Source organism: Peromyscus leucopus, chromosome 5 (genome assembly GCF_004664715.2).
Source record: "Peromyscus leucopus breed LL Stock chromosome 5, UCI_PerLeu_2.1, whole genome shotgun sequence".
NCBI classification, from domain to species: Eukaryota; Metazoa; Chordata; class Mammalia; order Rodentia; family Cricetidae; genus Peromyscus; species Peromyscus leucopus.
In genome coordinates this window covers 75,457,522-75,480,021 of record NC_051067.1, presented here as the reverse complement: position 1 = coordinate 75,480,021, position 22,500 = coordinate 75,457,522, and the positions used below count along the sequence as shown (strand labels likewise).

General features: G+C 51.4%; 1 protein-coding gene across 1 annotated transcript in view; it reads right to left on the bottom strand.

The window, feature by feature from the left end:
- Positions 1-22,500, bottom strand: part of Cacna1a (calcium voltage-gated channel subunit alpha1 A) — a 295,083-nt gene that overhangs the window by 27,093 nt on the left and 245,490 nt on the right. The window contains exons 31-39 of the mRNA XM_037206465.1: positions 21,726-21,741; positions 21,571-21,681; positions 15,334-15,417; positions 11,830-11,835; positions 7,970-8,086; positions 7,638-7,703; positions 7,421-7,536; positions 613-763; positions 1-89 (exon numbers count right to left, since the gene is read on the bottom strand). The exon at positions 1-89 is cut by the window's left edge and continues 39 nt beyond it. Coding sequence (XP_037062360.1) covers positions 1-89; positions 613-763; positions 7,421-7,536; positions 7,638-7,703; positions 7,970-8,086; positions 11,830-11,835; positions 15,334-15,417; positions 21,571-21,681; positions 21,726-21,741 — 756 coding nt within the window. The remainder of the gene's footprint in view (positions 90-612; positions 764-7,420; positions 7,537-7,637; positions 7,704-7,969; positions 8,087-11,829; positions 11,836-15,333; positions 15,418-21,570; positions 21,682-21,725; positions 21,742-22,500) is intronic.

Genomic DNA, 22,500 nt, shown 5'->3' with positions numbered 1-22,500 from the left:
TCATCCAGGTGGTGGGGGCCCAGGATGGAGGAATCTCGGGTGAGGTACTCGAAGTTGTCCATTATGACAGCGACGAAGAGGTTCAGCATCTGGGGGCCACGGGGCCAAGGGGAGGAGAGAGGAGAGCATGGGGGCGGGGCAAGGGACACACGGACCCAAGGGAAAGAAAGGGTGCTCACATAAACGGCACAGTGAGAGTGGAAGCCCGGCAAAGGGGAGAGAGATGGACAGACAGACACGCCCAGAGGCAAAGCCCGAGAGAGGCACAGTGGAGGCATGGTGCGTTATGTGAGCCCGGGGCCAAAGCCAGAGCCTGCTAAGGTCCAAATCTACCCACCAGAGCTAATCAGGTTTTCACTGGGGGCCAGTTCCAGCTGGGAAGGCCCTGGGCCTCTGCCGGAAGGAGTGTCTGCTATGGCTCAGAGTAGAGGAGGCGGGTGTTCCTCTACAGTGCTTAGACCCACAGCCACCCATCCAGTCGTCACCACGGAGGAGACAATTTGTCAGGAGCAGGGAGGAAGCAAGTCTTCTCCCCCAGTCACAGTCTGCAGAGATTCCTGTCCTGGAGTCAAGGGCAGGGCTGAGGACATGGCCCTCCGTGTGAAAACTCACCAGAAACGAGCAAAGGAAGATGAAGGAGACGAAGTAGAAGTATGCAAACTCATTGCCACAGTCGGCTGTGAGGATCCCCGAGTTCTTGTCGCACGGCTTCCCACTGAGGCAGGACAGCATGATGTTGTGCCACGCTTCTCCTGTGGCGCTCCTGAGGACAGGCAGCATCAGCGACCCGTGACCTGTGACCTCCCTACCGGGGTACGAACTGAGGCTCTGGGCTGGCCAGTCATGGGCCCAAGTCTCAGGGACCATCTCCTTGAGTGCTCACAGGGCTCTGTTCCACCCAGTTGTGCCTTAAGAGTCCATGGGAAGGGCTCAGTGAGCACAGACAGGTTCTTGTCACAAGGCCTGGCCACTGGGGTTGGATCCCTGGGACCCACACGGTAAAAGGGGAGTATTGACTCCCACAAGCTGTTGACACTCTGTGCTACACGTGTGTGCCACGCTACACGTGTGTGCCACGGCAGAGGCGCCACACCCACACGTGATACAATGTGACAAATGTCAGAAAGATGAGAAGGGAAGTGCAGGGGAAGCATGGACCCAGTGGGGTGTGGAGAGCTAGTGGTGGCCATCTGGGGATCTGTGTGACTCCAAGACTTTCCTCCCTCCACATGTCCATCTCTTAGGGCCCCGTCTCCGGGTTGCTTGCCAAGCATGCCAGGCTCTTCCCTGTCTTCAAGCCTATCAACCATGCTCCTGCCTCAGGGCATTTGCACTGGCTGTATCTTTTGCTTAGATGTCCTTCTCAGGATCTTTATCTCTCATAGGGTCTCACTATGTAGCCTAGGCTGGCCTCACACTGTGTAGCCTAGGCTGGCCTCACAACGCCAGTCCTTTCGCCTCTTCCTGTGTGCTGGCACCGCGGATGAGCAGTACACCCTGCTTCCCACTCTCTCTGAACTTTTTGTTTGTTTGGTTTTTTGAGGCAGGGTTTCTCTGTGTGTAGCCCTGACTGTCCTGGAACTCACTCTGTAGACCAGGCTGGCTTCAAGCTCCCACCAATGGGATGAGATGCAGTCACAACCTATACCAAGGATAAAGGCGGAAGTCATCTTGGTCCTGTGTGCTTGCTAGACTGATTTGGGTTTGGGCCTGTACGTTTTAAAAAAAGAATTTTTTTTTTTTTTTTTGGTGTGTCCCTTCATGGAACATGGAGGTTACTCTTTGTTTCTAACAATTCGGGGGCCTGTCTTGAATTTCAAGCCCATCAGGGAGAGTGATCAGACTCTTCCCTGGAAGACATGTCCCCTGCCATGTTATGGTGCTCCCAGGGTCTCAGGTAAACTAGGCTGGAAAGGCTCAAGGCTGGAAAGTTTCTCAGCAATGCGGGGAAGGGCCCAGGAAAGCTGCACATCACAGCTGGTGTTCGGGACACTTGTGAGCGTGAACAAGAGCTGGACCTCGGGGGCTCCAGGGCCTCTCAGTTTAGATTGAAGAAATTTCCTCCTTAGGGATGGGCGTTGAGATAAGGTCAGGAATGGAAAATAATCAGGTCAAACTGAAGACAGAGGGGACCTGCTGGCTTAAAAAAACAAAACAAAATAAAAAACAAAAACCCCAAAATAAAACAAACAAACAAAAACTCAAAACGAAACCAAACTTCACAGTAACTCCAGTGTCATTACTCACAAGGCCTCCTTAGCTCGGTGACATTACAAACATCGGTTTGATGAGGTTTTACTATGTCTCTGTCATTCAAAGCCTGAAGCATGGCTCTGCTGGTCATCCTCCGGGTGTACAAGCTATACAACAATACCTGACTGTCTTGTGTTTTCTGTAAGACTTACCTTGGAGCTTATAGATCTTGTTACCAATGTCTAAATGCCTACACGGTATGTTTTTATTTATTTATTTATTTATTTATTTATTTATTTATTTATTTATTTTTCAAGACTATGTAGCCCTGGCTGTCCTGGAACTTGTTATATAAACCAGGCTGGCCTTGAACTCACAGAGATCCACCTGCCTCTGCCTCTGCCTCCCCAGTGTTGGGATCAAGAGTGGGCACCACCAGGCCCATAAGGCTATTGCTGTTATTTTTTACTTTGTCCTGTGTGTAGTTTAGGCTGGGCTTTCCTCTTAGGGTGTGGTGGTGCACAGCACTCTCCTCTAAGGCAAACGACTGCCAACCTCATAAGACCAGCTGTGCCACGGGGGCTGCGGAGATGGACAAGCACACCAGACAGGTACTGTGAGTGGCGCAGGCCAGGTGGGAGGGAGCCCACAAGGCTTCTACCCTGTGCAGAGAACTACAGGCGACTGAGGAGTGCTGAGCAGGAGACGTCATCTTCCTCAGGAAGAGCACAGCAATCAATGGGTGTTAGTTATCTAACACCAAAGAGTCAGCCCAGGAAACACACAAGTAACAATGTATGGACTGAGCAGGATGAACTTCTCTATTTAGGAACATAGGGATGTTATTGAAAAATTCATGAAAAAAGAGGCCATACGTTTAAAAGAGTGTGGGGGAGGCTGGGAGGGAGGAAAGGGAAATGGGGAGTGATGTGATTATGTTATAATCTCAAAAAAATCACTAAAAAAAATAAGGGATTGTTGTTCTTACAGACGCCAGTGTCACCAGTACCCACACGGCAGCTTACAGTAGTTTAGGCAGCTTACAGTAACTGTAGTTCTGAGGCCCTGACACCTTCTGACCTCTGAGGTCTCTTGCATGCATGTGGTGTACGTACATACATATGCAGAGGTGCATGTGTACACATACAGAATTAAATAAATAAATCTTTAAAAAGATCATCACAGCTGGACCTGGTACTACTGATGTTCCTTCATAAGAGGAGTGTGTGGGCGGGGTCACTGGACCCTCACTGAGCACCCAGACCCTCCTCCCAGCCAGCTGTGTGTGGTTCTGCCCTCCTGGTACTTGGCCTTGAGGTCCTGAGGAGGAGCTAAAACATAAAGGCGGGAAGACTGAAGAGAGCAGGCTGCACCGTGGGGAAGCCACTGTCCATACTGAGGGAAGACTTTCCAGTGTGGCTTCAGGTCACCACACCCCTGCCAGAACCCCTCAGCCATGCCCTTGTAAGTAAGGCCCCAGGTGAACTTCAGTTTGTCATTAGGACTTTAGGACCTGCAGGGAAAAAATCCTCACAACAGGTGGTAAATTTATCTTGTTAATGTTAATATTAGGTCTCATGATGTTAAGAAAGAAACTGATGAGTAACAGAAAATGTCAGAAGGATATGAGAATGGAAACAGCTTTAGTAAAGAATGGTTTGTACATGAAGATTAAGATGACTGGATGTTTCTAGAACGAAAAAGAAAACCGGAAGTCTATGCACATATGAAGGTCTGAAGTCATTCAAAGTTTGTAAAAGACGAGACTTAGAGATTATGCATATGACATTATCATTTCTAGGGTCCAGTTTCAATACATTGATGTTAAATGTCTGTTTAAGTGAATGGTGTTATTGACCCGCTCTTGATGAGCACAAGGACTGGGTTAAAGGGCAAACATGTAAGTCTAACCCATGTTTCTTGTAAGAGCGTTAAGTCTAACCCATGTTTCTTGTAAGAGCGTTAAGTCTAACCCATGTTTCTTGTAAGAGCGTTAAGTCTAACCCATGTTTCTTGTAAGAGTGTTAAGTCTAACCCATGTTTCTTGTAAGACTGTTAAGTCTAACCCATGTTTCTTGTAAGAGTGTTAAGTCTAACCCATGTTTCTTGTAAGAGTGTTATGTCTAACCCATGTTTCTTGTAAGAGTGTTTTGTTTCTGTCTAGGCAAACACAGTAGTTAAAATACCTGACTGCTGTAGCTGACCTTCTCAGTGTTCAGTGACCATACTTGGAGGCTGGTACTGCTGTGGGCAGAGGGATTAAAAAGACAGTATTCCCTCCTTTCTCTCCAAGGTCAACTAAATTCCAGGGCACTGTGGGGCTTCTCTAAAATGTCCTGTAACAGGTAACAGAGTCACCTGTTCTCTTGTTCAGGGAGGCCATGGAGACCTACTAGGTGAACTCTAGCCAGTGTCCAGCCTACAGAGAGGAGGAGGCACAGAGAGTGAAGTCATGGTGAGCCTTAGACTTGTGCTTGAACAGATGGAGCCAGAGGTTCCTCTCAAGCCCAAGTAGTGACCCCTGAGGACCAGACTCTCAACTGGGCTTGACTGGAGAAACCCAAACCCAAACCAAAGGAAGTGATTGATTTTGGCCATCTGCATGGTCTTAACTGCCCAGCAAGAACACCAGTGATTGATGTTTCCTCAAAAGTCCAAGGGGTTGGACTCCCCAGACTTTGTGCTGGGCATGGTGGCATACCTTTAATCCCAGCACTCAGGAGGCGGAGGCAGAGGCAGATGGATCTCTGTGAGTTCAAGGCCAGTCTGGTCTAACAGAGTGAGTTCCAGGACAGCAGGGCTACATAATGAGACCCTGTTTTAAACAAAAAAACAAATGCTACTCTGATCTTTTGGTTGTTTATTATTTTTATTTTTATTATTATTTTTACTTTACTTTATTTTATTTTATGGACATTGGTGTTTTGCCTGCATGTATGTCTGTGTGAGGTTGTCAGAGCTCCAGGAACTGGAGTTAGAGACAATTGTGAGCTCCATTATGGCTGCCAGGAACTGAACCCAGGTCCTCTGGAAGAACAGCTGGTGTTCTGAACTACCGAGACATCTCTCCAGCCCATTTTTTTTCCCAAGACAATGTTTCTCTGTGTAGCCCTGGCTGTCCTGGAACTCACTTTGTAGACCAGGCTGGCCTTGAACTCAGAGATCCACCTGCCACTGCTTCCTGAGTGCTGGCACTAAGGGTCCACAGGTCCAGCTCAGTTGCTCAGATTTAAGACTTCAGACTTTGGCTCACTGAAGGACTACTTGCAGTCAAGAGAGATACGCCTATTTTATTTTTTTTTAAACTAAAAATTTAAAATTCTGGGCTGGAGAGATGGCTCAGTGGTTAAGAGCACTGACTGCTCTTCCAGAGGACCGAGTTCAATTCCCAGTACCCACATGGCAGCTCACAACTGTCTGTAATTCCAGTTCCAGAGGACCCAATATCCATGGCAAAACACCAATGTACATAAAATAAAAATAAATAAATTTAAAAAATTTAAAATTCTTCTCTTTCTCTTTCTAGAGCCATCTGGAAGGGACTTCACACGGATTCTAACCAACCCAACAGCTATCATAGTGCCTGAAAATAGATCCTAAGTTCATCACTGTTGAATCAGGCCATGAAGGCCAAAGGAAAATGGAGGGGAGCCCTGTAGACGGATGCTTTTGTGAGCCCACCCAGATATCCTAAGGGACATGATCAGGACATGTCTTCTGGCTCTCCTGGTCCCTGCCTAGGCTAACCTCTCTTGTGTCTGCTCCTCCCTCACATCTCCTTTCCATGAACCTATCAGGCTTCCTTTCCTCTGGAGGGGTAACTCAAAACTACCACACTTGATACCCCAATTCAGCTGGCAGGAGCCGCCACAAATTCACATCATCATTCAGGGTTACCTCTTCAGGTGGTGATAAGAACAGGAGGTAGAAACTGTCTAGGTAGTTTAGGATGAAAAGACCCCAAAGTAAACAGATTCTTTCTTGGCTAAAAGCCAAAAACATCCCTGTGCTTCCTAGCGGTCCCATCCTTATCAGAGACCAGATATCCGGCGCTGGCTGGTCTTAAGTGAACCTGACACACACTTCAGCTGAACCTCCATTGAGAAAATGCCTCCATAAGATGCAGCTGTAAGGCATTTTCTTAATTAGTGATCGAAGCGGGAGGACCCAGCCCATTGTGGGTGGTGCCACCCCAGGGCTGGTGGTCCTGGGTTCTGTAAGAAAGCAGGCTGAGCAAGTCACGGGGAGCAAGCCAGTAAGCAGCATCCCTCCATGGCCTCTGCATCAGCTGCTCCTCCAGGTTCCTGCCCTGACTCCCTTCAATTACGGACTATGATGTGGAAGTGTAAACCAAATAAACCCTTTCCTCCCCAACTTGCTTTTGGTCCTGGTGCCTCACTGCAGCAATAGAAGCCTGACTAAGACAACGCAGGGAATGTCTGTTGAGGCAAATCTCCTGGTCAAGAGAACACTTCCCATCTAGGGTAAAAACCTCATACCGTAGCTGGGCCAGGTCCATCAGTTGGTGAAGGGACCTTTCTATAGGAAGGTGGGCTTACTGTGAACCACACTTAAGCCATAACTTGGTATAACAATGGTTTACTGTTACTAGAAACTTCAAATGGTCGATATTTGTTGGCTAGGTTTGAGGGAGGAGTGTAAGAAAGGGGAACTGTGAGAAACGTTTTTGGCTTTCTGTGGAAGAAGTTAGCCCAGCGAGCGCTCACGCTTCCTCAAGCTTCCTTTCCTCCTCTGCACCAGCTTGTGAAGTAAAGTTGCCACCAATGGGATGGAACAGTCATGACCTCTGTCAGGGACGAAGACAGGAGCGACCTTGGGTCTGATATGCTTGCTAGACCAGTTGGGTCTTGTTGCATGCTTTTCACAAAAAGAACTGTCTTGTTTTGTTAGCGTATTCTTTTGTGGGACACAGATTATTTCTTGTTTCTAACATCCGTAAGGCAGGGTCTCACAAGTACTCCCATCTCAAAAGCTGGTCAGGAGGCTTCGACTAGGTAACAGCAGGAATATTCCTTCTGTGCTTCTTCTACCCTGCCGGGTCCTTGTCCCCAGCGCTATTGGGAAGAGGAGGAGAGCTGGGCAGACTTAAGTTCACCCCAACTCTAAGAGTCAGAGGGACCAGTCCTCACTCAGAAGAGTAATGAACACACAGGATGAAGACAGGTTCAAACCCAACCCAAAAGAAGCACGACCCCCACCCCCTCACCGGAAGAGAAGCATGAGCGCCTGGAAGAAGGTCCGGAAGTTATTGTGCTCAGTAATTTGGAACTCATCCTCGTCGCTGTCCTCGTCTTCCCCATCAATGCCGATGTTGCCAAACACCTGGAGAGTAGGAGGGTGACTGGGGCAGCCGCAGGGGCGCTGGCTCCCTCTGAGGCAGGCTCCCCTCCCGCAGCCCTGGTACCCCAAGGGTGCGGGATCACCTGCATCCCGATGATGGCGTAGATGAAGAAGAGCATCGCGATCAGCAGGCAGACATATGGTAGGGCCTGGAGGGAAGGGAGGCAATGAGGAGGGCGGCCAGGCAGCTCTTGCTCTGAGCTGCCCGCATTGGGTCAGGTGGTCACGCTGGGGTCGGGAACGAGGCCCTCAGAGTTCTGCAGACACTGGGTGCAGACCTTAGGGTCGTGCATTAACCTCTTTCGGCTTGGTTTCCTCATTTCGCCCAGAGATAGGGGGTCTGCTCTGGCCTGGACCAGCAGCAGCAGGGGCAGCAGCAGCAGCAGGGGCAGCAGGGGCAGCGGCTTCGGCTCACCTTGAAGGACTGCACGAAGGTCCAGAGGAGAATACGGATGGTGTAACCCTGCCGGAGGAGTTTGATGAGTCGGGCGGCGCGGAAGAGGCGGAGAAAGCTCAGGTTGATGAAGTTATTCTGAGGAGACGAGGAAGAGAGGTGACCATCCACCCCCCCTGCGGAGTTTATAGTAGTCAACACTCACAGAGGCCCCTACACGAAGCCAACCAATAGGAAAAAAGCAAGCCACACCCCAAATAAGGAGGGAGAGGAGAGAAAGCACCATTAATGCAATAGAGCGGAGGGGAACTTAAAAAAAGTGGGGTGGGGGAGGGCGGGTGGGGAAGGAAGAGATACCAACTCAAAAGCTTAAGCCCACCCAGCCAGGTCCACTCACAAGTGGGGAAAGGGTGGGGGCAGGAGGAAGGAACAGGGTTGGGGAGAAAATAACAAAAGAGCACGGAAAAGAAAATAATACATCCGAATCATCCAATCAGGAAAAAAATCGAGATGGTTTTTATTTCTCCCAACAACCAAATGCACTGAGACGGTAGGACACAAGCGGGTCAAGTTGCAGTACCCAGCACGAGAGTACGAAGCACAGACGCGGGCCGGGTGGGGGGAGGGCGCCAGCACACGCAGGCCTAGGGGGCAAGTGCGGTCCGAGGGCATGTTACGCTCGCTCGGGCCAGAAATGCATCTGTCCTGGGACTCACCGGGCACCCTGCCCTGCCCTGCCCTGCCGAGCTGCCCACCCGCTCCTGCCCGCCCTGACCTCACCCCACGGCCCAGAGGTGCAGCGGCTGGAGCCAATGGGGAGAAGCGGAAGGGCATCTTTTCTTACCCCCTTGGCGAGCGGGAATGGGGAGGACGGGAGGGAGCTGGGGCTGTTCGGCTGCAGGGTGAGTCCTCGCTGCCCGCTGAGTCGGAGAAGATGCATTAGGGGCCCTTTTCCCCCCTCTCAGGGATGGCTTCTCAGCTTCTGGGGCTGGGTGGTGTCTCGGGACCAGGCCCTGCGGGAAGCAGGAAGGTCTGAGCTCCCGGGGCGAGTGAGCTCTGATCAGCCCAGGGCCCACCAAGGGGCCAGTGCTGGGGGTGGGGAGGTGAAGCTATCCTTGGCCCCAGGACTTCCCTAGGTGGACCCTTCCTGTCCTCCAAACCCAGGTCTAGTCGCTGCCTCTGCGGCCTCCCACCCAGGCTGTTAGAGTGGGAAGAGGCTGGCTGGAAACTGTGGGCAAGGCCCAGGACTCTCCAGGGCGCTTCAGGGGAGGTTGGAGAAGTGACCCAATATAGCCAATGAAACTAATTTGTCAGCCCAAGCTTTTTTTTTTTTTTTTTTTTTTTTTTTTTTTTTTTTTTTAAATAAAAAAGTTGCTAATTTAAAAAAATCAGATTTTGCCTACCAATCTGGCTTTTTGGCTCCCCCAGGCCTTTCACAGCTGACCCTGGAGTCTGGCTACATGCTCTCCAGTTTCCTAATCTCTCTGGTAATTGGCCACAGAGCATTTGAGTTTTCTGCCTGGGGACTACATGGTCATTCCCAGCAGGCATGAAGCAAGAGGGCAAGGGGTCTCTGGCCAGAAGGGGGCTTACTGGTGTGCCAGTCTAAGGATTTGTAGGGGTTCTGGATACAGGTCAGGAGGCAAGACTGAATGAGATCTAATGATGACGGCTTTGACAACGGCATCCTTGTGGTCTGTCACATGTCTCTAATGAATTATTTGTTTATTGCAACAGGGTTGTGCAATCACGCAGGCTGGTCTTGAATTTGAGATCCTCCTGCCTCAGACTCCTGAGTGCTAGGATTACAGGGGCATCACTATGCTTTGTCTTTGGGCAGTGAATTATATGTTTAACTTACTTCCCTTTAGTGGATCTGTGCCTTGAGCTAGCTCTGGCTTGGAAGCTGAGAGGCAGTGACTGGAGTTTGGAGAATTTCTGAGGCTGGTAAGAGGCCTCTGGGGTAAAAGACTTGATTCTAGGGTTTCTGGGATGGAGAATAAGCCTTGGGCTCCTGCATTAGGACACTGTTGGGCCCAATCATTGTCAGCCTGTTCCAAAAGACTCATACAAGCCTGCAAACCTAGCTAAGAGTCTGTCACCCACCATGCCCAGCTGACCTGATGCCTGGTCCTGCCTAGCCACCCAGCTCCACTGGGGGTGGGACCACCGACCAAGAAGTAGTCCCAGCCCTTTCCCTCAGCCCTCCAGAGATCAAGCCATCCCTTCAGTGGGGCGGGTCATAACATGTGGGCTCGGCCGACCATGCAGAGGCAGGGGTTCATAGGAGCAGTTTGAGGCTGGGCCAAACTGGCACATGCAGAAGCAGGGATCTAGCAGCCGCTGAGCATGCGCACACATGAGGGAGGAGGGGTAGGGACTGGAGAAGTCAGGGGTCTTAGGCCTCATCCGCTCCTCCAGCTCTTCCTGGGTCTGCATGGAGTCCTGTCAGCACACAGAACTCCCAAGGAGTCCTCTTTCTACTCAGACCCCACCCTGTGCTCCAGGCTGAGCGGCAGCCAGCGGAGGATGCAGGCTCAGGTGTGTGTGGCATCCTGGTCCTTGCGCTCTCTTCCAGTGACATGCTCAAGGGCAGGTGTCTCTTGGGTTTGTAGAAAGACATGGGCACCACTCCAAACTTCCTAGATGTGAGCCCTTCCTCAGGCCCCAGGCCCCGAACTGGGGTTCTTCTGCGGCATCCGAAGGGCGCTTCAGACTCCACCTGGCTAGAGGGGTCCCCCCCAAATCCTGGCCTCCTTCCACTCCCTAACTTCCATCTCTAGTTTTCCAGAGACACCCAGCTCAGCCCCTCCCCAGGCCCTGCAGAGCCCCCCCCCATTCTCAATGTCCCTGTCACCTCCCCTGGGGTTTCCTGGCAATCTTGTCTAATCAGTCCCAGAAGTGCCCTTGATTCAAATCCTGGCAGATCTATTTACTGCTCAGGATGAAGCCTAGATGCCCCATCCCTTCATCTTTCTGAACCAGCCTTTCTCTCTGCTGGACCCAAGTCCTCTCACTTGCAGACCTTGACCTCTGCATACTCCTGCCCACAGGGTGTGTGTGTGGGGGGGCCAGAAGGCCTTTCTAATGTTGCCTGTTCTTCCAGCAGTGAAGTTACACTTTCCAGTAGAATTGGGGTTGGAGGACAAAGTCTGCCCCTCCCCTACTTCACAGCAGCCAAGCAGGGTGGCAATGGGGGACAACCTGGCCCTTTATGAGTGGCACCTAACAGGGCCCCATTTGTGTCTGCTGGATGAATGCATGTTTACTGTGGGCACACCTCCGGAGGCCCTTCAGTGCGTCTCCAGGAGGTGAGCAGGCAGGGATGGGGAATCATGGCTACTAAGGGCTGCAAAGGGGCAAGGAATGCGGTGGGAGCAGATGTGGTGTACCAACAGGGCGCTGTGCGTGGGAGGCACATGCACGTGTGGGATCTCGAGGTTAATATCAGATGTCTTTGCTGATTCACTCTCTCTCTCTTTTTCTTTTAAATCTGGGACAGAGTTACTGTAGCTCTGGCTGGACTGGAACTTGCTATGTAGATCAGGCTGGCCTCAGACTTCAATCTGCTAGCCTTAACCTTCTGAACACTGAGATCACAGCTCTGTTCCACCACTCTGTCAGCTCTGGGATGTGAGTGGGATGGAGAATCTGGTCACACCCTGGGGTCCTAGAGGAGGGAGAACATTCCTTTCTTGCCAAGGACACAAACCCTTTGGAGCCGAAGCTCCGATCCAGAGTCCAATAAAACCAACCAGAGGGAGCTCTAGGAAAGGGGAGGAAGAGAGGACGGGAGACGGACAGAGGCGGGGTGGGCGGGGCATGCAGTGCAGTCACAGTTAATGTAAGGCATTTACACTTCAGAAAGAGGTAACACCAACCGGATTCTAGATGCAGATGTTGAAGATGGAGGGGGAGCGGGCGGGCGGGGGCAGTTGGGGAGGCGATTCAGCGTTTTTGTTTTTGTTTTAATTTAATTTTTTAGGTGGATTTGTAACCAGTGCCAAAAAACCAATGGGTTTCGGTTCCCCGGGCGGGGAGTGGGGTGGCAGTGGCGGTGGCGGTGGGTTGGGAGGTAAGTCATTGGTGTATGGACACACAGACCACGTCATGGGTGAACAAATGGATTTCATAGTGCATTTTGATTGGATGAGTTTTTCAGACGGCGTTGCGCCAGTACACAGTTTAAACAGCAGGCATGGAGAGAGACAAGACAAGAAACACAGTCATTATCCATCGCGCACGGGCAAACCCGCCCCCAGCCAAGCCTGGGCACAACATTAAAGCCCAGGGCTGTGCTAGTGTTTTAGCCTCGAGACCCCCAGGGAACTAACTGCCCTCCTGCTCTCCTAGCTCAGCCTGGCTCTAGCCTCAAGGATAGTGGCCTTACCTGGGTCCCAGACAGGGGCTACCAGCATCTAGTACAGGGTGAGGACAGGTCATATGCCTACCCATCATCTTCCCCTCAAAACGGTGGTGTCTCAGGGAAGCTTGACTGCACACCAAAGTACACTCATGGGAACAATAACAATGGTAATAATAATAACAACCACTGGGAACGGAATTTTGTGGCCGGTTTTTATGCCAAGCACCTCAGGAGGTGACTGTGTGTGTACTACTGTGGTTAGGGGCAGGGTCTCCCACAAGCAAACCTGAGCTCTACCACTGAGTCACACATCCAGACCCTCACCAGTGGGTGGGGTAGGGTTTCAAGGCATGTGCTCTGCCATGGAGCCATGCCCCTACCCCTCACTGTAGACAGGGGCTCTACATTACTTGCACTTCCAGCCTACTTCCTTTCATCTTTTTTGTTTGTTTGTTTGTTTTTTGAGACAGGGTTTCTCTGTAGTTTTGGTGCCTGTCCTGGATCTCACTCTGTAGACCAGGCTGGCCTCGAACTCACAGAGATCCAACTGGCTCTGCTTCCTGAGTGCTGGGATTAAAAGCCTGTGCCACTGCTGCCTGGCCCTTTAATCTTTTAAAATTATATTTTATTTATTTTGTGTGCCTGTGTGGGTCCCAGGGATCGAACTCAGGTAATGTGGTGGTTTGAATGAGAATGGCCCATAGGCTCATAGATTTAAATACTTGGTCTCCAGATGGTGGAACAGTTTGAAAAGGATTAGGAGGGGTGGCCTTGTTGGAGGAGATCTGTCACTTGGGGGAGTAGGGCTTTGAGGTTTCAAAAGCCCAAGTCCTTCCCCGGTAGTTCCTGCTCTCTCCCCGTGTACCTCATGTAAGTTCTCCAGATACCTCCCTAGCTCCATGCCTGTGCGCCTGCTTACACGCTCCCTGCCACAGTGGTCATGGACTCGACTACCTTCAGGAGCTCTGAGCCTTCAATTAAACGCTTCTTTTACAGGTTGCATTGGACACAGTGTCTCGTCACATCAATAGAAAAGTAACTTAAGGCCCGGCGGTGGTGGCGCACGCCTTTAATCCCAGCACTCGGGAGGCAGAGCCAGGTGGATCTCTGTGAGTTCGAGGCCAGCCTGGGCTACCAAGTGAGTTTCAGGAAAGGCGCAAAGCTACACAGAGAAACCCTGTCTCGAAAAACCAAAACCAAAAAAAAAAAAAAAAAAAAAAAAAGAAAAGTAACTTAAGACACCTTAACCCACGGAGCCATCTTGGTGGCCTGTTATTGTCTGGTCCTCTCTAGAGCAGAAGCCCTTTGGGTCAGGCACTCCTGTTTCGTCTTGCTTTTTCTCTGTCTCTAGTACCTATAACTCTGCTGGAAACAGCAGGTGCCCAATATGTGCCTGCCTAAGGTCGAGTGGGTCTGAGTTGTGTATGGAATTGATGAAGTGGCGGCATTATCCCTGCTGCCTAAGGGACGATCTGACAAGAGCCAATTGGGTGGTTGGGAGCACTGTTTGGCTACTGTAATGGTCTACATGTCTCTGAACTGGCCTCCATCTGTCCCCATCCTACCTTCTAGAGTAAGCAGTCGGGATCAGACCTGTGGATGTCTGGAAGTTTCAACTAACTCTTTCCACGTGCCCTGCTGGGGAGCAGACAGCTCCTCCCAACCTCTGACCCCAAAGGAACATTGTCTCAAGGCTGTCCTGACACTCCCTTCCGAAGGCCAGAGAAGTGCCAGCCTTGCAGGAGTGGGCAAACGGTTAAGTCTGTTCTGGGACTTCCAGAGCTTGCAGGAGTCAGTCAGGCCTTGCCTCCTGGTGCTGGGTGTCAAGTGCCCTGCTGTGTGGACTGAGACAGCTCGCTCCTGCCCATCCATCCCATGCAGGGTCAGCAAGGGGCACTGGTGGGAGAGGACGGAGAGGCAGGGTCTCTCTGCATTGTGCTCTGCTGCCTGCCACCCTGGTCTGTGTCCAGCCATTCCACTTCAGCATGGTGGCTGGGCGTTTGGATACCCTGGGATCCTTCACTCACCCTCTTGGACTTGCTCTTCAGTTCCTTCAGTCTAACCCTTGAGACAATTCTCCTGTGCACTGAGCCCAGACTCTCAATGGGAGCCAGTTCATATGAAGTGCTTGGTACAATATTCTAAATGTGGTTTTTTGTTTGTTTGTTTTGGTTTTGGGGGTGAGGAAACCAACCCAGGGCCTTACACAGGCCAAGCCAGCAGTCTGCTGCTGGGCCACACTCCCAGTCCAGTTATTATTATTTCCATTGTCATTGGGGGGGGGGGAACCCACCCCACCACTGGCCTGGGCATTGATGGTTTGCTGGTGCGTTCCTGTCCCTGGGAGGATCTTCTACTGTCCCCTTAGTTTCCTGAGGGCTCCCAAGTCTGGGCTCACTGGCTTATGGCCAAGGACAAGGTCTGGAAGGGGAATTCTGGGGCCCTGGATTTCCTTGAAAAGGGATAAGGACAATGTGTCCCGAGAGCTCAGGATCTGCCTCCCTTTCCCTATTTGGAAGGGGTGGTAGAGGGCTCCTGTTCCAGGGACTACCACCCTAAGGCTTTGAGAGTGCTATTCCCAACAGGCTAGCAGGGGTCAGTGGAACCCAACCGTGTGGACCAGCTGGAGCAGGCGCTGAGCTCTATTCGCCTTTAAACGGATCAGTTCTCAATGTAGTGGACTGCATTACTTATCCTAAGCCATACTCTATTCATAATTTTACTAGCCACCAGGCAGGGAAGCGCACTTCTCAGCCCTGCCCTATGTCCTGGCTCTGGACACACCCATCTCCCCTCACTGAGACCTTAAGGGGCTGTCTTTGCACCCCCAAATCACCACCCAGAAAAACTCTTCACACTCACTCCCCATCTCAGTTCCCCTCTGTGCTTCCCGCCAAGCACCGGTCATAGCCCACTGTGCCCGCCAGGAACCGCTGCTTCTGGACCCCCTTCCTGCCACCTCCCACTACTTCAGCCCGAGTCCCCGAGTCCCCGAGAGAGAAGCTGGCGGGAGACTTACCCCAAACTCGGTGACGAGGATGTCTGTGATGCTGCCCAGAACAGTCACAAAGTCGAAGATGTTCCAGGCATCGCGGAAATAATTCTAGAACAGGGACCCACAAGACAAAGATGCCAACAAAGGACTCTGTGCCCTCACTCCCCAAGGCCAGAAGGGGCATCCTGGGGCATGACAAATGTGTGGGAAGAGCAGCTCCATGTCATCAGAGCCCTCTGCCTTGAACCCTGATCCTGACAGCTTGCCCCAGAGGGGATTCAGGGACCTGCCTCTGCTCTGCTGGACCCATCTTTTGAACATTTCCGAAATGTGCCCAGGACATCACAGAATTCCTCAAAGACACTAGGGGTGGTGGCAGCGAGACGCTGTGATGTGAACAGGCTCCCTGCCCGTGGCCAGCACCCACGGTGCAGGTAGAGTCAGCATTGAAAGGAGGCTCAGGGGAGCCCAGTGTCTGTATTCAGGGCCCCATTATGTTTATGACCACTGTCTGAGAGAACAGCCTCTGAGTTCAGATCCCATCTCTACTACCAGAGCTGTGTGGCTGTGGGTAAAGTGCTTAACTACTTTGTGTCTCTATTTCCTGATGTGGGTGAGAAGGACAAGAGAGGACATTGGAACAGGGCTTCACAGCTGCTAAGGCTGCTATGAGCAAAGCTAGTGCTGTTGGCTGGTGAGAGCCTCCAGTATCTCTCTGTCTCTGTCTCTGTGGGCTGCACACATACATGTCCGCATGGGTATGGAGGCTAGAGGTCAACTTCAGATGCTCTTCCTCAGGAGACATCCATTGTTCTTTGAGACAGGGTCTCTCGCTCACCTGGAGCTCATGGACTCAGCTAGGCTGGCTGGCCAGCGAGCCCCATGGATCTTCCTGATTACCTCCCCTCGCTACGGGTGTGCACGGCCAGGCCTGGCCTTTACATGACTTCTAAAAATTGAATTATTATGTGTTTGTGTGGGTGTCCAATTCCCTGGAGCTGAGGTCACAGGCCGCTGGGAGGGGCTTCAGGCGGGCGCTGGGGATCAAACTCAGGTCCTCACGCTCGCACAGCCAACACTTTATAAACCGGTCCATCTCCCTGGCCCCGAGCCCAGAGCTCTCCTAACCCTGTGCCAGCTGGCTATTCCCGGTGGGGGCTGGATCCCCAAGTAACCAGGAGGCACACCGCCCCCCCCTCCCCGGCTTCCTTTGTTGACAGAAGCCTCAGATTCAGGGGACGTGTGTTACTGTGACCTCTCCTGACCGACCCATGTCCCAGCTCTGTACTGGCTCAAGAGGGGCATTATCAGGCTGTGCTCTTATCCCAGGTTCATAGCCTCGAATCTCCAGAGAGCCCTCTTGCTCCGACAAAAAATCACATGTGAGCAGCTTTTCCCTTGTCCTTCTGCCTCACTGGGAAGGCACCGGAGCCGGGAGTTCCTGGGCCATCAGATCATGAGTATGCATGAAGCACGGTTTGCAGTTTGATAGGCAGTATGTGCTCAACAGGTGAGTGCTGGGGTACACTTGCCTGGGGGGAATTCAGGTCCCAGTGGCACTTCTGGTATTTGGGCCCAACCTTCCCTCATATACCACCACTGGCTTTCTTTACTGTCTCCCAGGGTCAGGCCCGGGCTGCAGTTCTTGATTGACAGCCCCTGGGTGCTCAATACACCTCCCTCTTCAGAGATCCTGCTGGTGACTGTGCTCTCTGCTGCCACCTGGAGGCCTCAGGTGGAACGGAGCCCCAAGCACTGACTGCGTTGTAAGACACGCTCCACTGTGGGCAGTGGGGTCCCTGCCCTTGACTCTCCTTCTCTCCTGCCCTTTCGGGAGTCACCTCCCAGGTAGGTTCTTTGCATTTAACCCTCATCTCAGACTCCGCTTCAGGGGAATACTCAATGAAGGCAACTTCTAGGTGTTTGGCCACTGATCTTAAGCTCAGGATCTGTCACCTGAATGTCACATGAGGAATTTCAGGCTTTCTGTAAAAGTCTCCTAAAGAATTGACACTGTAAGTGTGTGGAGCCTCAGCCCTGGCACAGTGGAAGACTGGCTGAGAAGAAGGTAGCTCCTCTCAGAAGCGGGAGGCCAATGCTCCAGCTCTGGTTTCTTAGAAGTGCCAACAAGGGCAAAGATACAGAGGGATTGGGTGGGATCCACTCAGTTGGAGGGGGACTTGAATCCATGTTAGGTTAAGCTGGGAGCTGACACCTTCCTGTGATCACCAAGAACCATTCTCCATGCTTCTTCTGTGGAGCACAGCTCACAGGAGACATGGGACTTCCTGGTCATGCTCTCCTTCCTGCAGGGACCTAGCATGGACACAATTCAGTGCCCCATTGCTCAGGCTACCCCTTACAGACCTTTGTGGGAATACTTGTTAAAAATACATTTGAAGTCAGGTTTGATAGTGCATGCCTTTATTCCCAGCACTCTGGAGGCAGCGGTAGAGCCTGTCAGCCAGGGCTGTACAGTGAGACCTTGTCTCAAAAAAGACCAAAAGAAACCAAAACCCACAAGACTGGGCTGGCATGGTGCTGCCACTTGTAAACTCCAGTATTCAGAAGGCCGAGGCAGGGAAATTGAGAGTTTGAGGCCAGCCTGGGCTACACTCTGAGTCTATAAAAACATAACCAGGCCAGGCGGTGGTGGCGCATGCCTTTAATTCCAGCACTCAGGAGGCAGAGGCAGGCGGATCTCTGTGAGTTCGAGGCCAGCCTGGTCTCCAAAGCGAGTTCCAGGAAAGGTGCAAAGCTACACAGAGAAACCCTGTCTCAGAAAAAAAAAAAAAAAAAAACAACAGAAAACTAAGTTTTGGGGCTGTAACCCAACAACATAGAACTTCTGGAGGTGGGTCTGGGACACATTCAACTTTAAGACATTTGCCCATGTGCTGCCATGCTGCTGGTGTGTGTGTGTGTGTGTGTGTGTGTGTGTGTGTGGTTGCCCATGTGCTGCTGTGCTGCTGCTGTTGTGTGTGTGCCCATGTGTACACGTATACACGCCCACATGAATTTGGCCACACATGTGAATTTGGCCACACCTGTGGATGTCAGAGCCTAAAGGTCAATCAAGGGTGTCTTTTGAGACATGGTCTCTCAGACACTGGTCTGGAGCTTGCTAGGCTCTCTGGCTAGTGAACCCCAGGAGTCCTCCCCAGTGCTGGGGTTACAGATATGCCCACCACACGTCTTTTCGGGTGCTAGTGTCTGAATTCACACTTATGTGGCAAGCACTGCACTGACTGAGCCATCTGCACCCCCATGAGCTTTATTTTCACCCTTTCTAGTATTTATAGAGTGCTCATTCCCTGCCAGACTTCACAGGTATTCCTTGGATGAACAGCCTGAGACAAGGACTGAGTGCCAATAATTGATTTGGGAGGTGACCCCAAGAAGGGCAGCCCTGATATGTATTATTGGGTTTGATGCTACCAGGGACTCTGCTGAAGGAGTGACCCCCTTCTAGTTACAATCAGGTGATACACCCTGTGGAAGGGGGGCAGACTTTGAGTCCAGGTTTTTCTGGTGTTGAAGCCCTCAAGCAGCTCAGTTAGCCAAGATGAGGACTCTGTCCCGGAGGCTGGCTGAGCCTGCCGGGAGCCCTCCAGGAGGACTGAACCAGGAGACAACAGTGGGCAGTTCACATGCACCTGTAAGAAGTCCCTCAACACAACAACTGCACGCTACACTTTGAGTCCTTGAGGCCAAGAGGCCGGGTCATCAGCCCGTGGTGTCCACGGGAGGTGGTGTGAATCTAAGAGGTGGGGCCTAGTGAAAGGGAGTGAGGTCGAAGGCCGCGTGGTCTCCATGACTGGGGGGCGGGTGAAAGCCCTTCCCTGTCCCTCCTCTCCCCGACTCACTGCTGCCGCTGTTGTGTTTTTGAGACAGTGGTTCACTACGTAGCCTTGGCTGGCCTGGAGCTCACGGGCTGGTTTCAAACTCACAGAGATCCTCCTGCCTCTGCCTTCAGAGTGCCGGGATTAAGGATGAGCACCACCACACTGACTGTACATAATAGGTCTTTTTGGTGGGGGCAGGGTCTCATGTAGTCCAGGTTGGCCTTAAACTCCTGATTCTATTTCTTCAGCCTCTCGAGAGCTGGGATTCCCAGTGTGCATCTCAAAGTCTGGCTCACCACCTGTGCTCTGAAAGAACACAAGCTAAATTTCAAGATATCTATGAGCCTTCTAAAGCCCTACAAAAATAGTGAGTTTTCCTTTTCTTTCTTTTTCTTTGGCTTTGTCTTGCTATCTAGCCATGGCTGGCCTGAAGCTCACTATGTGAACCAGGCTGGCCTTGAACTTGTAAGCCTCCTGATTCAGCCTTCAGTGCTGAGGTTACAGGTGCATGCTGCCAGGCTTGATTTAAAAACACCTAATACTTCTGTGTCAAATGGATGCTATTAGAAATACATCATGAGTTTGGTAGGGGCTGGGCCAGAGACCCACAGGGGAAGGCTAGGTAGGCAGTGACTGGGACGTGCTGGATTCCCATGAGGGGAAGCAGGCCACCAGGGCCGGCCAGCTCCTTTCCCTTGCTCTTGGCTTCCGGCTGCCATGAAGTGGGTACTCTGCTCCACCTCGTTCTCTATCATGTCCAGTGACCTTCCCACAGGCGCAAAGGCAATGGGGCTGAAATGCCATGGGCTGAAACCTCGGAAACTCTGAACCAAAGATAAACCTTCCCAGCTTAGTAAGATGGATCTCTCAGCATCTGTCACAGCCACAGGACATTGACACATCAAGATGAAAGCAGGCACTCCAGTTCAGTTAGGAGCTGGTGAGAGTGAGGGTGTGGCTTCCCTGTGTAACTTCCCAGTCCCTCTACCTCCTCATCGCTTCCCTGGGGGAGCTGAGTGCCTCAGATGAAGACTAGGCCACCAGTATAGACAAAACACTTAGCAGGGCATGATACACCGTTAAAAGAAAAATTCACCTGGATGAAAGAGACAATTTTAGAAATCACGGCATAGCTGTGCCTGATAGCACAAGCCTGTCATACCAACTCTGGGGAAGCTGACACATGGGGATTGCAAGTTCAAAGCCGGCACTGAGGGAGGGAGGGTCAAAGCAAGGCCGGTCTGGGCCTCTTTTCCCATTTGTGGACGTATGTGTGCGTGATCCTGTGTATGCACACGCCTGGATTTGTATGGGTGTAGGCCAGAGAACAGACTCAAGAGTCATGTTCAGGAACGCTGCCTGCCACCTTGGAGACAAGGTTTCCCGCTGTCTGGACTGTCAGGCCAGGGAGCACAGGGCCCTCCATCCTCTACCCCCCCCCCCCCCCAGTGCTAGGATCACAAGTGCATGCCACCATACCCAGGTTTCTTTTTTTGGTGGTGTGGGGGTCTAGGGACTGAATTCCTCATGCTTTTGAGGCAGGCGCTTTATTGATTGAACCATCTCTCAGCTTTCAGCCTGGGTAACGTAGTGAAACCCTGTCTCAGAATGAAGTCAGGGGACAGAGATGGCTCAGCAGTTAGGAGCACTGGCTGCTCTTTTAGAGGACCTGGGTCCAATGACCAGTACCCACACAGCAGCTCCCAACTCTCCATAATTCTACTCCCAGGGGATTCGCTGACCTCTTCTGGCTTCTGAGGGCACCAGGCACACATGTGGCGCGCGCGCACACACACACACACACACACACACACACACACACGCACGCACGCACGCACGCACGCACGCACGCAGGCACACACTAACGCACGTAAATAAAATTAATTACAAAGTCAAGATGAAGTAAAACGACAGTGGGGTGGGTCCTGGGACTCCACTCTGGTGTCTGTGCACTGCGCCGTGAGATCTGCTGGGCTTCCGTCAAAACTGCTCGCTTCCTTCCTTTCTTCTCCTACCTCCCTTCCATCCTTTCTGTCTTTACTTCTGACATGTCTTACTCTGCCCCAGGCTGGCCTTGAATTCCAGAGTCTCTTGCCTCAGCCTTCCAAGTACTGGGGTGACAGGTGTCCTCCACCAGGCCTGGCCAGTGTGACTACTAGAGACTTGTCCTCTGTGGTCGTGGTTTTCTGACATCAGAACCTCTGACTGGGTCATCTGGAGGACAGCCGAATACATTACCACTAGCTCCCGGCAAATCTGGATTGGCCTCCCTGGTACTTATTTCTAGGTCAGCACAAAGCTGTGCAGTTGGGCGTGGGCCTTCGCTGGGGACCAGGTCTTGGGGCCCAGAGCACACACTTCTCCCATACCCTGAGCCTATGTGTTCCCGCTGCCCACTACCTCGGGCCCCACGTACCAAAATCCCAAAGGCCATGACTTTCAGCACACACTCGAGAGAGAAGAGCGAGGTGAAGACGATGTTAAACACTCGGAGGGCGTTTTCGTAGGCCACAGAGGCTCCGTAGAACTAGAAGAGAAGAGAGGCAGAGAATCAGTGGCCTGGCTAGGAGCCAGGCTGTGGTCCGACCTAAGGGCCCAGAGAGGGCAACAGCTCAGCAAAGCCCTGGGTCGTAAGACAGGGTCTCGGTCTAGGGCCTCAGAATCATGGTAATGACCCCAGTTCAGCCTCCTAAGTGCTGTGATCACACACGTGAGCCATGAGCCACGGCACCAGTCTGTATTTGTGGCCATTTTTATCTGCTGATATGCTCAGAATTTATTTATTTGCCATAAAGCATCTCAATGATACTGTAGCCAAGCTTTCTTGTCAATTAAGAAGGTTTTTGTATTTCCTTTTGTGTTTGTATATGTGTGTCTGTGTGTGTCTATGGGCATATATGTTTATATATGTGTCTGTGTGTGTGTGTATGGGCATATATGTATATATGTGTGTGTGTCTATGGGCATATATGTTTATATGTGTGTCTGTGTCTATGGGCATATATGTTTATATATGTGTCTGTGTGTGTCTATGGCATATGTTTATATATGTGTGTGTGTCTATGGGCATATGTTTATATATGTGTCTGTGTGTCTATGAGCATATATGTTTATATATGTGTCTGTGTGTGTCTATGGGTATATGTTTATATATGTGTCTGTGTGTGTCTATGGTATATGTTTATATATGTGTCTGTGTGTTTTTGGTATATTTTATATGTGTCTGTGTGTGTCTATGGGTATATATGTTTATATATGTGTGTGTCTACGGGCATAGATGTTTATATGTGTGTGTTGTGTGTGTGTGAATGCCTGTAGGCATCCAGAAAGCTTGTATGTCCTGTAG